Consider the following 16187-nt stretch of genomic DNA (forward strand, 5'->3'; position numbering starts at 1 on the left):
AAAGCAAGGGTTCGGGGTGCATCAAGTCAAGGAGGAGGAAGAGAGGAACAATGAACAGACAGGATGGAGGATGGACACATGAAAATTACTTTTTAACAAAGTAATATTTTTCACTGCCTAGGCAAATGACTTCTGTGAATTTCGTGTATGAAAAAGAACTTTTGTTTTGTTTTCTTTTTACTTAGTTATCACCATCATTATGTTTTGATGCAAGTGGAAATTTACAATAAAATGAAAACAAATAGCATCAAGGATCACATACAATTCTGTGATAAGGTGATCTGTAATTCAGGCAATGTACGCTTGAGGCTCATATCTTGATCTCCTACTCCAGTTGCTGCTGATGCCATTTGAGGAAAATACAGATGAAGAGAAAAATAAGTATCACTAGGCTAAAAAATTAAGACAATTACAAGAATATAAATAACAAATTTATAATGGATTGCAGTACAAATAAATAGTATTTTTAGTATAAAGCTACATTTGCATGAAGAAGCTACATTTGCACTGTTTAGTAACAATTATGATTAAAATACACCAGAAACATGTTAAAGTTGTTTGAGTCACATATATACAATGTCACAGTTCACAAGAAGCTTCGCTGAGAATAAGCCATCTGAAGGCCATGTGTCCTGATCTGAAACTATCAAAGGCCTTTCAAGCAAACCTCCTGGCTCAGGAAAGATGCTCAAAAAGCTGCCCCATCCAGATCGATCTGACTTGACTCCACTTTTGGTTTTCAAGATAAGCTATAATCTTCTAAAGGGGATCATAATGTAGACTGATATAAACAGATACTGAACAAGAAGGAACTTTTCTATTGGCACAGAAGATTTACATCACCATTTTCCCAAATGTTATTATTTGAAAGGATGGGTGAACCACACATTTATAAGACTGGCAGAAATAACACTTTAACACTCAGATAAAGGACATAATGAAACTACTGATACACATTATAAAAAGCACCAGTCTCCCCTTCCTTTTCTTACTTCATGCCAATTTAAGGTTTTAGGCTAAAAGCTCAGGTACGTCTTATCATTTCAACTCTTCTTTGGACTCTTTAATGTTTCTCATTCTGTAAATCAGGCTCCACTCTTAAAGGACTTGGTAATAAGTCACATGCCAAGTAATTGCCTTAAAAGACACTTCTATCATCTACCCAAATCACACATACACAAATCTTACAGAAATACCACAGCTATCAACAAGGATTTGGGCCATAAGAGTCAAAATTTGGCTTTCTCCACCATCAGAGTCAGCCTGACCAAAGCTTGCTTGCTTTTTATCACAGTAGTAATTTTGGATTTCTTCTTGTAATCAGAGAAGCTTGTGGCTAACTGGGATCTTGTGCCAAGATAAAGCGGCGGGTTTGTACTCATGGGTTCAAGCCATGTGAGTTGAATGAACCAGCTTCTCATCCATTCACACTTACAGTTAAATGGGAAAGAAAGAAGTAGACTGCCTACATGTTGCTTCAGAATGAGAACTCTAAGCAAGCTGGGGTTGTTCGCCAAGAGATAAATAATAAAAGGAAGAAATCAAGGAAACAGTAACTGGAGGTTTCAAACTTTCCCTCTAACCAGTGAACAGGCATTATGCTCTCACTTCTCACACAGAAGGCACTGCACCCATTCCCAAGTGAACAGTTTATTTAATTTACCTAACTTTGATATTCTATAACTAAGTAACTGATATTGCAATACAGGGAGGTATGATTATTTTTTGAATAAAAATAATATTTCTATGCACTTGACTTCTGGATTAAGGACTACTTATTACCTACAGGAAAAATCTATCAACTCCTATTGAAATGTTAATCTAATTTTAAATTATTTTGGGTTGATATTTTCCTTTAGTTTTATATTCAGGAAGAACTTAAAATGAACCTAAAAGTTGCAAGTAGAAAGAAATTAAATTCGATTGTGTGCATCTCTCATCAGAATATTAAAAAAAAAAAAAAAAAAAAACTGTAAAAAGTCCCCATAGCAAATACTTCAACTTTTAATGAATCCACATCTCCAAACTGTTTTCTCCTCTTCCTCTATTTTTTTTATGTATTGTTGAGAAAGAAAATACATTTTTCTTATTATATAATTAAATACTATCAGAAGTCCAACTGGAAATTGGCCTTACATTTATAAAAAGCCAAAGTAGATTTTATTTCTTCATTCCATCCCCTTTAGTAAAATACTTCACTCACAGAAAAGGAATTATTTCAATATGGGGGCAGGGGTTGGGGAGAAGTATCATACAGAAAAGCCAAACTATGAAGCCTTTCTTATTCCAATACTATTGAACTTGAATTCAATTATCTTTGAAAATTTTGTTTCAGCTGATTAGAAAAGAAACAGAATCCAGTGCCAGGAGGGCAGGTTCAGCTTGTCTCTGCTCCAGAAAGGCTTCCTGGTATCAGGGAGATGGAGCTGCCTCCCTGGAGGTACCACTGGAACTGAGGCTTCGGGTGAGGTGTCAGAGCCCCAGATGGTGGTCGGGCGAGAAGTAAGCACAAGTCAAGGTTTTCCCAGCCAGTCAGTTCTGTGATGGCCTCAAACTTAAGATTGTGTTGCTGTCTAAAGAGAAAAATTATCGGCAACTCTTAATGTCATCACACTGGGGGATGAGACTATCAGGTGACTAAGTGGGAAAGATGAAAAATAACCAACTCTAAAAACTGGATTCTGTCAGAATAAAAACTCCCTTTGTGCGAGGCTTGCAATAGGCTCATTCAGCCACATCAGGGCAGAGTTTCAGAACCTCCCCCTCCTCCAGTAAGCCCATGTTCAAAGTTAATACAAGGTAAGGGTTATCTAAACAGCAGATAGGAGTGTACTGCATATTTCTTCTTAAAGATTACAGAGTAACGTGGAGACTTACATTACCATATGTAAACAAGATAGCCAATGGGAATTTTCTGTATAGCTCAGGAAACTCAAACAGGGGCTCTGAATCAACCTAGAGGGGTGGGATGGGCAGGGAGATGGGAGGGAGGTTCAAAAGGGAGGGGATATATGTATACCCATGGCTGATTCATGTTGAGGTTTGATAGAAAACAACAAAATTCTGTAAAGCAATTATCCTTCAATAAAAAATAAAAAGAAAAAAAAATGACAGAAGCTTTTTGAATTCCATAAACCTGTACTACTTATTATTCCATCTGGACTCAAGGGGTGTACAATAAACTTTAGACACCTTTCATAAGCTTGGAATCTAATATTATGAATTTATTCTAAGGCATAAATCAGATAGATGGATGGATTTTCTAAAGGACATTGGGCCCCCTGGGTACTTTTAGCAGACTAAATATTGAGATGTATGGAAATAAAATTCTTTACAAGATTAAGGAAGAAGGAAACGAAATCAAACCTTTCATTTTCAGATACACAATTTCATTAGTTCTTTCATCAAAAGCGTATCAGTGAAGGAAAATCAGAAATGTTTTTTCAGTTATTATTAAACTGGTTCAAGAGCCAGTGGGAACCCCTTGAAATGGAAACAAAACAATACAGTATTCAAGGTTTCATCATAAGATTACCTTGTACTGGCAAAGACGTAGGAGATTTCTGGCTTCAAAGAATATTGCTAAAGGAGCTTCTGGAAAAAAACTTAAAAATACCACGTTTTGGCTAAAAACAACCAAAATCTCTCCTGTAAAACCGCTACTTCATTTTGAATCTCTGAAGGTTACAACATTTTGTTTGAGACTCTTGGCAGTCATGGCTTCATGGGCTGTGCTGCTTGATTATCTAAACCCTTAAGGCAAAATAAATACAGCTAATATCAAGCTGACTGCTGCCCGAGTCCTCTCACTGAGGAAGTACTGTTCAGAGGGTGGGGAGCCCACAGGCCCATGGTGGGAAAACTGGTGGGAAAACTGGAAATGTTAAAGGTAAGAAATAAAACACAAGAAGGGAGGTTCAGAGTTAGAAACATTTCCAAGCTTTTTTCTACAATAACCTCCAAGGCCCTCTCAACTTCTATCTCTAAAAAGTACCCCTTTATGTGGTGCCTGATGGCCTGATGTTTCTTACAGTTTGACAAAAATCAATATTCAAACAAGAGGAACCAAGATGGCTGCTACACTCAGGGTGCTCAGCTTGCCCTGCTCTCACGGTAAGGGCCTGCAGCCCTGTCTGTGCCCGTGACAGTGCTCCTGACGCTGGGGACCGCGTTCTCTGGTCAGAGCTCTGTAGCCCCGAGTAAACGTGTGCTCACCCCCAGCCCCAAACAGACCCCAGCACCATGTTTGCTTTTCTGTATCCTGATTGTCGTGCCTGAAAGATTCTCCCTAACATACATGAGGCTTAATGCCATGAGACTAAATGGCTAAAGATTATTGTTTAAGAGAAGCTTGCTCATTCAAAAAGAAAATAAGAATTTGGTTTAAACTGCAGACAAAAGGGGAAGTTAACATATTCTTTTGGGTCTGTATTCCAGTCTCAGGCCGACGGTTCCTTGTCAGCATGCTGACTTCTGCGCTGTCTCAACGAGTCTCCCAGCGCCTCTGTGCCAGCCGGCCGGGGCTGCTCCAGGCTGTCATCTCCAACCTCACTGGACCCCTCGTCCTCCCGGGCCTCCCTCGGGGGCTCTGGGTCCCGGGCATCACTCTTCTCCTCGTCCCCGCCAGCAGCTGGGCCGTCTTCCTCTTCCTCCTCTGCTTCCTCCTCGTAACCAAGGTCCTCTTTCTCATCCTCATCATCTACAAGGCTGTCCTTGTTCTCTTCTTCATTTGAATCATCCTTTTCCTCCTCTACATCCTGCAACTGTTCAGTTAAATGAACCTCCTCTGACCTGAGATTCTGCTCTGTGGAAGAAAGAGAGGGGAACATTCTCTGATTAAACAATGGGCGTTCAAAATGCTTTCACTAGTATGTAGAATCTAAAAAAATAAAACAAACGAATGAATATTATAAAACAGAAACAGACTCATACAAACTAATGCTTTGTACTGATTCAACAAACTAGTGGTTACCAACTGGAGGGGCAAGACAGGGGAAGGGGAAAAGAAGTACAAGCTACAAGGTATAAAATCTACAAGATACAAGGATGTAATATACAGCATAGAGATAGAACCAGTATCATAACTTAAAATGGAGTATAACCTATAAAAATAATGAATCAACTCTATTGTACACCTGAAACAAATACAACATTGGACACCAACTATACTTCAATTTTAAAAAGGTCATTCAGCAGTCGATTGCATTTTGCTGTAAAATGAAACAATGGGGTACAGGATGGCTTTCTCCATCATGAAACCATGTTACTGCAAAGGACAGATCTCTGGATGGCATCCTAGCCCCATCCAGGGTGTCTCCACCTCTCTCTGGAGACTCGCTGACCGAGCTGACTTGGGCACAGCCCAGGGGCATGGAGGGCAAAGATTCCTCTGTGCTCTGTGTTATGCACTTTGTAGAATGCTCAGCAAAACACTCACTGGTCATGGTAATTGGTTCAAACTCTGACTTAAGCAGAGCCAGTTGGAATCCTGTCCAGGAATTTTTGGCCAGAGTGAGGAGGAAAACTTTCTCTCCTTCTACAGGGATTGTTAAACTGATGAAATGTGAGTTGGGGCTGTTTAAAGCCACTGAATCAGCTTCACAGAGACCGAAAGCGATCATCTTTGGGCTGAGCATGAAACCAGAACATCCTTGGATTTTTCAGCTTTGTAAACTAATAGATTTTCCTTTCTTCCCCTAAGTTACTTTAAACCGGGATTTTGTTACTTTTAAGAATTCTAAGGAATATAACATAGTTTATAATTATATATGGAAGTCTGAAAGCCTTAAAAACTTTAAGAATTAAAAAAGAAATATAAGCTTATTTAGTTAAATTCACATAAAATTCAACAATTACAAAGTCTCATGAGTCTTCAACACTTCCCTAGCAGTCCAATGGTTAGGACTCTGCACTTCCCCTTCAGGAAGTGCAGGTACAATCCTGGTCAGGAAAGAAAGATCCCACAGGACACAAGTATGGCCAAAAAAACAAAGTCTTCCTGCAAACAACAGGAATAAAACATGGAAATCCAGAGGTATTTGGTCCCAGAAACAGTGTGAAGTACTGAAAGGATTTGGGAAGACTGCTTTAATGGCTCAGAGTCATTACTGGTACACAGGAGAAACTCAGTGAGTGCCACTTCCCCTCCTGCCTTGCTCATCCCAGTTTGAATGAAGGAAAACATGTCAACTGATTAATGAAAGGCATACAATTCAAGGGAAAAAGTAATGGCCAAAATGAAATGTTCTTTAATGTAAGAGAGGAAAAAAAAGAATGCTTGCTCAAATCTATCTAGAGAACACATTTCAAGGAATTTGGTGATGGTGAATGTTTGGTCACCAGCAAACCACAGGAAAATTCACTATGAGCACAGAAGGGCATACCACAGACTTCTAAAGATACTCTATCTCATAAACTTGTCATCCTTACCAGAATGTTCAGATAAATTCCTTGGAAGTGGCAAGTAGAAACATTCAGATATTACTACCAAGACCTGGAGGGAAAACAGTGATTTTACAGTGAGTAAATAGAACACTTATTACCAAACAACCTTAAAGTTAGGCCTTGCTTCTATAACCAGATATTCATAGATAAATACAGAGCAATTGGTCAAAAGTCCTCAAAAAAACAAGGCAAGGGTATAATTAAGAATTTTCTATTTTTCAAATGTGGATATAATGCTGGAAAATACTATTAATTTCAAACAGAGGTCACAAAGTCAAATGTATACACACAGTCCACTAAAAATAATAAGCAAGTATAAGAAAACAGACACTCTCAGCCAAGTCTGAAGTGATCCTTTAAAAAACCCTACTATGACAAATGATACCACTCTCATGGCAGAAAGCAAAGAGGAACTAAAGAGCCTCTTGATGAGGGAAGATGGAGGAGGAGAGTGAAAGAGCCAGCTTAAAACTCCACATTCAGAAAACTAAGACCCTGGCATCTGGTCCCTTTGTGAAGTGAAGTGAAGTCGCTCAGTCGTGTCCGACTCTTTGTGATCCCGTGGACTGTAGCCTGGCAGGCTCCTCCATCCATGGGATTCTCCAGGCAAGAATACTGGAGCAGGTTGCCATTTCCTTCTCCAGGGGATCTTCCCGACCCAGGGATCTAACCCAGGTCTCCCGCATTGCAGGCAGACGCTTTAATCTCTGAGCTGTCCCTTTACTACATGGCAAACAGAAGGGGAAAAGGTGGAAGCAGTGACACATTTCCTCTTCTTGGCTCTAAAACCAATGAGGACGGTGACTGTAGCCATGAAATCCGAAGACGACTACTTCTTGGCAGGGAAGCTATGACAAACCTAGATAATAGTGTTAAAAAGCAAAGACATCATTTTGCCAACAAAGGTGCATATAGTCAAGGCTATGGTTTTCCCAGTAGTCATGTACTGATATGAAAGCTGGACAATAAAGAAGGCAGAGCACTGAAGAATTAATGCTTTTGAATTGTGATGTTGGAGAAGACTCTTGAGAATCCCTTGGACTGCAAGGAGGTCAGTCCAGTCAGTCTTAAAGGAAATCAACCTGGAACACTTTTTGGAAGGACTGATGCTGAAGGTGAAGCTCCAATACTGTGGCCACCCCATGCAAACAGCTGACTCACTGGAAAAGACCCTGATGCTGGGAAAGACTGAGGCAGAAGGAGAAACAGGCAACAGAGGATGAGATGGTTGGATAGCATCACTGAGTCAACGGACATGAACTTGGGAAACTGAGGGAGATGGTGAGGGACAGGGAAGCCTGGAGTGCTGCAGTCCATGGGGTCGTGTAGAGTCGGACATGACTTGGTGACTGAACAACAGTATGATAAATAAAATGAGTCTGTATATGGGTTGTCATTCACCAGTGGGAAACTCCTGATTATGTGGAAGAGTATTTCAGGGTGTAGAATTACTAAGAGTGCTGTAAGAAATTACTAGAGGTGCACTGGCAGGACCCTGAGGGATGGGATGGGGAGGGAGGGTCAGGATGGGGAACACATGTACACCCATGGCTGATTCATGTGAATGTATGGCAAAAACCACCACAATACTATAAAGTAATTAGCCTCAAATTAAAAAAAAAAGCAGTGGGAAAATAATAATAATAATTTAAAAAAGAAATTACTAGAGGGACAAACTAAGAAAACATATCAATGATGTGAACTAGATCTTATTTTAAATAGTCACTGGCCTCACCTCCAACCTTGATTGCAGCATTGACTCACTTTCTACTTACTACTACTAAGCTGCTTCCCTTGATACACTACAAGTCATGTTCCACACCCGGATCGTGTGCTGCGGTGATGAAACTGATGGGACGATGTGTGAAATGGGACTGAGGCAGTCGGGGTCCCTCACTCCCTACACCCTCCGCACGGCCTCCGCACAGTACTGCGCAGCAGAGAGAGACCAGCGTGGGAGGAAGCCGCCCGTTGAGAAGGGCTGCACTGGTCCTCCTGTACCGAACTAACTCTTGGGCTTCACCTTCACTGTGAACAACTGCCCAATCTTTAAAATAGGAACAGTACTTCATAAATTTAAGGGGTTCAAAACTTTTAAAACTCTAAAGTCATGTCCTTTTGATTCAATGTTATAAACATCAAATGAGTAACTCACTTTGACTATTCCCACCTGCATAGTTATTTATTACTTTACTTAATACTTGGTTCATTACATTTAAGATATCATGTTAAAATCTGGGGGGAAGGGTTCAGAAAAAGATAAAAAAAGAAGTTGTAAAGCAATATGTATCAGGCAACTCATAAAAAAATGAAGAAAGCTCTTTGATAGATACTTCAGAGATACAGAGACAACAACCAGTCCTGGGGGTGGGGAAGGATCCAGAATGACCACTTAAGAGAGGTGGCCTTTGGGGCCCTGGACACGGTTAGGAGAGGACGAGCACCACCAGTGGTCTGACTCATGTAAGCAGCACCACGCTGCACACAGAGGCTGTTGGATCCAGCTGTTGTTCAGTCAGTCACTCATGTCCGACTCTGCGACCCCATGGACTGCAGCACGCCAGGCTGCCCTGTCCTTCACTACCTCCCAGAGTTTACTCAAACTCATGTCCATTGAGTCGGTGATGCCATTCAACCATCTCATCCTCTGTTGTCCCCTTCTCCTCCCGCCTTTAATCTTTCCCAGCATCAGGGTCTTTTCCAATTAGTCAGCTCTTTGCATCAGGTGGCCAAAGTATTGGAGCTTGGATCCAGAGAAACGCCTAAATGACAGACAGAGGAAACCCACGTGCAGGGCAGTGGGATGCACGAAGCACCGAGTGTTGGAGAGGAGCAAGCTCCAAGCTCTTAAACTGATGTGAACAACAAAAAGCAAAACACTTCCACCTGAAAAGACAGAGTCTGAAAACCAAATGATAGCCACATGCTTATAGTAGCTATTCACTGAACATAATGCTTTTTTGTGACTTTCTTTTTCCTTTTGCCTTTCTTAATACCAACTGAAGCAGAAATTTTTGGTTTGGTCACATTGCAAAGGAAAGAAGAAACACCTTCCAGTCACAAATAATTGGCATTTACAATAAAGCCTGGGAGGGAGTAAGTCCCACCTGTGAGATACCTGGGCCATCTAGAATGCACATAAGGGGGCCTAGAAGAGACTTACGGGACACCAGCCTCAACCCTGTCAGCTGTATGACCCTGGGCAAGTCACTTAACTGTTTTCTCACTTCAGTCAGTTCAGTTCAGTCGCTCAGTTGTGTCCGACTCTTTGTGACCACATGAATTGCAGCACGCCAGGCCTCCCTGTCCATCACCAACTCCCGGACTTCACCCAAATTCATGTCCATCGAGTCGGTGATGCCATCCAGCCATCTCATCCTCTGTCGTCCCCTTTTCCTCCTGCCCACAATCGTTCCCAGCATCAGAGTCTTTTCCAATGAGTCAACTCTTCGCATGAGGTGGCCAAAGTACTGGAGTTTCAGCTTTAGCATCATTCCTTCCAAAGAAATCCCAGGGTTGATGTCTTTTAGGATGGACTGGTTGGATCTCCTTGCAGTCCAAGGGACTCTCAAGAGTCTTCTCCAACACCACAGTTCAAAAGCATCAATTCTTCGGCTCTCAGCTTTCTTCACAGTCCAACTCTCACATCCATACATGACCACTGGAAAAACCATAGCCTTGACTAGACGGACCTTTGTTGGCAAGGTAATGTCTCTGTTTTTGAATATGCTATCTCGGTTGGTCATAACTTTTCTACCAAGGAGTAAGCATCTTTTAATTTCATGGCTGCAGTCACCATCTGCAGTGAGTTTGGAGCCCCCAAAAATAAAGTCTGACACTGTTTCCACTGTTTCCCCATCTATTTCCCATGACTTGCATTCTCTCAAAAGGACAAGTCTGGGGTCAGTCTACCACTAAGGGCTGCTTCATGTCTCTAACACTACATACATAACTCCATTACACCATCATCCTTCCCAGAAATTGGGAGGAAAATCCTCTCATTCCATCAGTTCAGGATCTATTTTCCAATCTAAAGAACCACTCTCTCGTGATGGGACACTTTCTGAACCACTAAACACGGCACTGTTTACAAACAGGGCCTATACAGGAATGGTACCCTCCTCTGCCTCTTCCCTCCAACAGTTAGATGTTCAGGTTTCAGCTTAGCAGACAGCCAGGCATCTAAAAGAGGAGAGCAGACAGATTTGCCATCTTTCATAGAGAGTGAGAGCTACACCTCCTGATACTGGAGACCCTCTCTGTGAAAGCTCTGTGCTAGGAAGCGGTCAGCAGCATATACTGGGTTGACCAAAAAGTTCATTCCAGTTTTCCCACAAGATCTTGGGGAAAACCCAAATGAACTACTGGCCAACGCAATAGAAAAATGGTTCACCCAAGTTGCAAAATTCAGACAGTATCTACAGCAACTGAAATGGAGATCAGGTAAGACAGGCAAAAGTTTGCTGCCCGTATATTCCATGGCTTTTCTGCCTGTCCGCAGCTTTGCTATTTTCCATCCTTCAAAGCAGAGTTGCCATCAGAAAGTGATGCAACCAGAGCAATCTGATGTACATTTACAGGCCTTCCCCATGTTGGTTTAAAGTGCAGAATATAGAAACAGAAAAATATATGGAAATATATTCTATAGAATATAGAAACTTCATTTCTAAAACTGAGCCCTTGGGTTACATATGAAAAATAACATGGTACGAGTACAGCCACTATGGAGAACAGTGTGGAGGTTCCTTAAAAAAACTGGAAATAGAACTGCCATATGACCCAGCAATCCCACTGCTGGGCACACGCACCAAGGAAACCAGAAGACACATGTACCCCAGTGTTCATTGCAGCACTGTTTATAATAGCCAGGACATGGAAGCAACCTAGATGTCCATCAGCAGATGAATGGATAAGAAAGCTGTGGTACATATACACAATGGAATATTACTCAGCCATTAAAAAGAATGCATTTGAATCAGTTCTAATGAGGTGGATGAAACTGGAGCCTATTATACAGAGTGAAGTAAGTCAGAAAAAAAAACACCAGTAGAGTACATTAACACATGTATATATGGACTTTAGAAAGATGGTAATGACGACGCTATATGCGAGACAGCAAAACAGACACAGATGTAAAGAACAGACTTTTAGACTCTGGGAGAAGGAGAGGGTGGGGTGATTTGAGAGAATAGCATTGAAACATGTTTATTACCATATGTGAAATAGATCACCAGTCCAGGTTTGATGCATGAGACAGTGCGCTCAGGGCCGGTGCACTGGGATGACCCTGAGGGATGGGATGGGGAGGGAGGTGGGAGGGGGGTTCAGGATGGAGAACACATGTACACCCATGGCTGATTCATGTCAATGTATGTCAAAAACCACTACAATAGTGTAAAGTAATCAGCCTCCAATTAAAATAAATTAATTAACAACAAAAAAATAACACTTGAAAAATATTTCAACCATTACTAGTCTCAATAAAGACAGCAAACAAAAACCAAACTAGCAGTCCTACTTTGACTTCCCATCTTTTAAAATTATGGAAAAAAAGAAAGATGTAATGGTGAAGCTTATGGGAAACAAAGACTTGATCAGGAAATCACTTCTCTATGGGAAACGTCGTGCCCTTCCTGGGCAATGCATATATTAACATTTCATGCAAAGACTGGCACAATAAAGGACAGAAATGGTATGGGCCTAACAGAAGCAGAAGACATTAAGAAGACGTGGCAAGAATTTGTATGCAGGTCAGGAAGCAACAGTTAGAACTGGACATGAGTTGGAACAACAGACTGGTGCCAAATAGGAAAAGGAGTACGTCAAGGCTGTATATTGTCACCCTGTTTATTTAACTTCTATGCAGAGTACATCATAAGAAACACTGGACTGGAAGAAACACAAGCTGGAATCAAGATTGCCAGGAGAAATATCAATAACCTCAGATATGCAGATGACACCACCCTTATGGCAGAAAGTGAAGAGGAACTCAAAAGCCTCTTGATTAAAGTGAAAGTGGAGAGTGAAAAAGTTGGCTTAAAGCTCAACATTCAGAAAACGAAGATTATGGCATCTGGTCCCATCACTTCATGGAAAATAGATGGGGAAACAGTGGAAACAGTGTCAGACTATTTTTCTGGGCTCCAAAATCACTGCAGATGGTGACTGCCGCCATGAAATTAAAAGACGCTTACTCCTTGGAAGGAAAGTTATGACCAACCTAGATAGCATATTCAAAAGCAGAGACATTACTTTGCCAACAAAGGTCCGTCTAGTCAAGGCTATGGTTTTTCCTGTGGTCATGTATGGATGTGAGAGTTGGACTGTGAAGAAGGCTGAGCGCTGAAGAATTGATGCTTTTGAACTGTGGTGTTGGAGAAGACTCTTAAGAGTCCCTTGGACTGCAAGGAGATCCAACCAGTCCATTCTAAAGGACATCAGTCCTGGGATTTCTTTGGAAGGAATGATGCTAAAGCTGAAACTCCAGTACTTTGGCCACCTCATGCAAAGAGTTGACTCATTGGAAAAGAGTCTGATGCTGGGAGGGATTAGGGGCAAGAGCAGAAGGGGACGACAGAGGATGAGATGGCTGGATGGCATCACTGACTCAATGGACGTGAGTCTCAGTGAACTCCGGGAGTTGGTGATGGACAGGGAGGCCTGGCATGCTGCAATTCATGGGGTCGCTAAGAGTCGGACACGACTGAGCGACTGATCCGATCTGATACACAAAAAATATCTTCATGACCCAGATAACCACTCAATATGCCAGCAAACTTGGAAAACTCAGCAGTGGCCACAGGACTAGAAATGGTCAGTTTTCATTCCAATCTCAAAGAAAGGTAATGTCAAAGAATGTTCAAACTACCAGACAATTGCACTCATCTCACACACTAGCAAAGTAATGCTCAAAATTCTCCAAGCCAGCCTTCAACAGTACAGGAACTGTACTGTTCCAGATGTGAAATTCCAGATGTTCAAGCTGGATTTAGAAAAGGCAAAGGAACCAGAGATCAAATTGCCAACATCCACTGGATCACTGAAAAAGCAAGGAAATACCAGAAAAACATCTACTTCTGCTTTATTAATTACGTCAAAGCCTTTGACTGTGTGTATCACAATAAACTGTGGAAAATTCTTAAAGAGATGGGAATACCAGACCACCTGAACTGCATCCTGAGAAATCTCAAGTACGCAGGTAAAGAAACAGCTAGAATCGGAAATGGAACAACAGACTGCCTCCAAATTGGGAAAGGAGTACGTCAAGGCTGTGTATTGTCACCCTGCTTATTTAACTTACATGCAGAGTACATCACACAAAATGTTGGGCTGGATGAAGCACAAGCTGAAATCAAGATTGCCAGGAGAAATATCAATAACCTCAGATATGCAGGTGATACCACCCTTATGGCAGAAAGCAAAGAAGAACTAAAGAGCCTCTTGATGAAAGTGAAAGAAGAGAGTGAAAAAGCTGGCTTGAAACTCAACATTCAGAAAACAAAGATCATGGCATCCAGTCCCATCACTTCATGGCAAATAGATGGAGAAACAATGGAAACAGTGACCGAGTTTATTTTCTTGGGCTCCAAAATCACTGCAGATGGTGCCTACAGCCATGAAATTAAAAGATGCTTGCTCCTTGGAAGAAAAGCTATGACCAACCTAGACAGCATATTAAAAAGCAGAGACATTACTTTGCCGATAAAGGTCCTTCTAGTCAAAGCTATGGTTTTTCCAGTGGTCATGTATGGACATAAGAGTTGGACTATAAAGAAAACTGAGCACCAAAGAATTGATGCTTTTGAACTGTGGTGCTAGAGAAGACTCTTGAGAAGTCCCTTGGACAGCAAGGAGATCAAAGCAGTCCATCCTAAAGGAAATCATCCTGAATATTCATTAGAAGGACTGATGTTGAAGCTGAAACTCCAATACTTTCACCACCTGACACGAAGAACTGTCTCATTAGAAAATCCCTTGAAGCTGGGAAAGATTAAGGGCAGGAAGAGAAGGGGATGACAGAGGATGAGATGGTTGGATGGATCACCAACTCGATGGACGTGAGTTTGAGTAAACTCCAGGAGTTGGTGATGGACAGGGAGGCCTGGCATTCTGCAGTCCATGGGGTTGCAAAGAGTCGGACATGACTGAGCAACTGAACTGAACTGATGACTCACAGAAGGAAGGAGACCCTATGAGGTCATGGAGATCAAGCTTCATATGATGACACCCATGCCTTGCTTTCAGTCCCCAGTTAAAGGCAAAGGTGATAGGGATCAGTGAACCTGAGACCTCACTGAAGGCAAAGCTTCTAGCTGTTGTGTCACTTTCAACACACATTAGAGGTACAGAAAATGCACGTTGAGCAGAGATACATGCTAGCTGTTTTACGGAAATGTATTAATAGAAAACGTATGAGTCTATTACTGCTTTGGAATTATTATTTCCTTAAATAACGTTCTCTTCCCAACTTCTTTAAAGGAACAGTATCACTTGGTCACTTGAATAGTCTAGAATCAACTCCCTTCTTCAGATCAAGTCTCTAATAACCTTCCTACACTGATAATTTGACTCAGTTTCCAAATAAACTTAGGGCCCAGATAGGCCTGACTTTTTCAACTTAAAGTCAACCTCAAAAATAAAATTCTAAACTATTTATGTGAGAAGAGTTTTCAATGTTTGGGCTTCCCTGGTGGCTCAGAGAGTAAGCATCTGCCTATAATGCAGGAGGACCTGGGTTCAATCCCTGGGTTGGCAAGGTCTCCTGGAGAAGGAAATGGCAACCCACTCCAATATTCTTGCCTGGAAAATCCTATGGACGGAGGAGCTTGGTAGGCTACAGTCTTTGGGGACACAAAGAGTCGGACACCACTGAGCGACTTCACTTTCACTTCCAATAGGCCCATACTCAACTACATCCAGAATAACTCCATCTCAGAATCACCCAGGATCTCATATTGTTTCTCCTACAGAAGCCACACACTCATGCAGCTCCAGAGTAGACAGCAGATGGGAGAAATACATTGATATCCACAAAGTTATATCCAAAGTCAAATTATTTTAGGCCAGAGGACTAAGGACACGTTAATTAGCAATAAGATCAATACAGCAGAATGGAACATACCCAGGACTACTGAATTACCCAGGACCACTTAAGTTCTATCCCTATCCATGAAGTTAACATCAGCAGTCAAATGACAAATACAAACCATATATGAGGTAAGCATACTCATGGCAAAATACAAGCAAGCCTTCTTGGCACCCTGGAATATGACTTTGTAGCACCAAGTTATGGCTTGCTATAAAGGTGACTGCTAACATTTTCCTTAAGTTTATTTTTTAAAAGACTGTGAAAAAGAGCTGAAATACATTACACAATGTAAGGACAGACTCTAACAAACTTACCTAAAAGGTGATCCTTTTTCTATAAATTTTTAGTCATCAATTATTCCTATCTATAATATAGTGTTTAAGAGCTATGTGATTAGTATATAGTATAATAACTTCTATGAACTTCTCAAGTTTAAAGCTCAAATTGATCAAGAGTAGGTAAAGAAAAAGATTTCAAAAATATATAACCAAGAGAAAAACACACTTAAGCATTTACATTTCCCACATAATTAAGTATAAAGTATAAAATTATTCCAAGCCCTATCTAAAACTCTAGGAAGAAAGTATACAGATACCTAATGGATAGGGATTTTCAAATCCAAAGAAGACATAGTGATATGGTTTACATCTCATTT

General features: G+C 41.2%; 1 protein-coding gene across 1 annotated transcript in view; it reads right to left on the bottom strand.

The window, feature by feature from the left end:
* Window positions 1-418: 418 nt before the first annotated feature.
* Window positions 419-16187, bottom strand: part of TMX4 (thioredoxin related transmembrane protein 4) — a 61388-nt gene continuing 45619 nt past the window's right edge. Inside the window, exons 7-8 of the mRNA XM_061435579.1 lie at window positions 6430-6493; window positions 419-4804 (exon numbers count right to left, since the gene is read on the bottom strand). Of these exons, the coding sequence (XP_061291563.1) occupies window positions 4440-4804; window positions 6430-6493 (429 nt within the window). The 3' untranslated portion in view covers window positions 419-4439. The remainder of the gene's footprint in view (window positions 4805-6429; window positions 6494-16187) is intronic.

Source organism: Bos javanicus, chromosome 13 (genome assembly GCF_032452875.1).
Source record: "Bos javanicus breed banteng chromosome 13, ARS-OSU_banteng_1.0, whole genome shotgun sequence".
Taxonomy (NCBI): domain Eukaryota; kingdom Metazoa; phylum Chordata; class Mammalia; order Artiodactyla; family Bovidae; genus Bos; species Bos javanicus.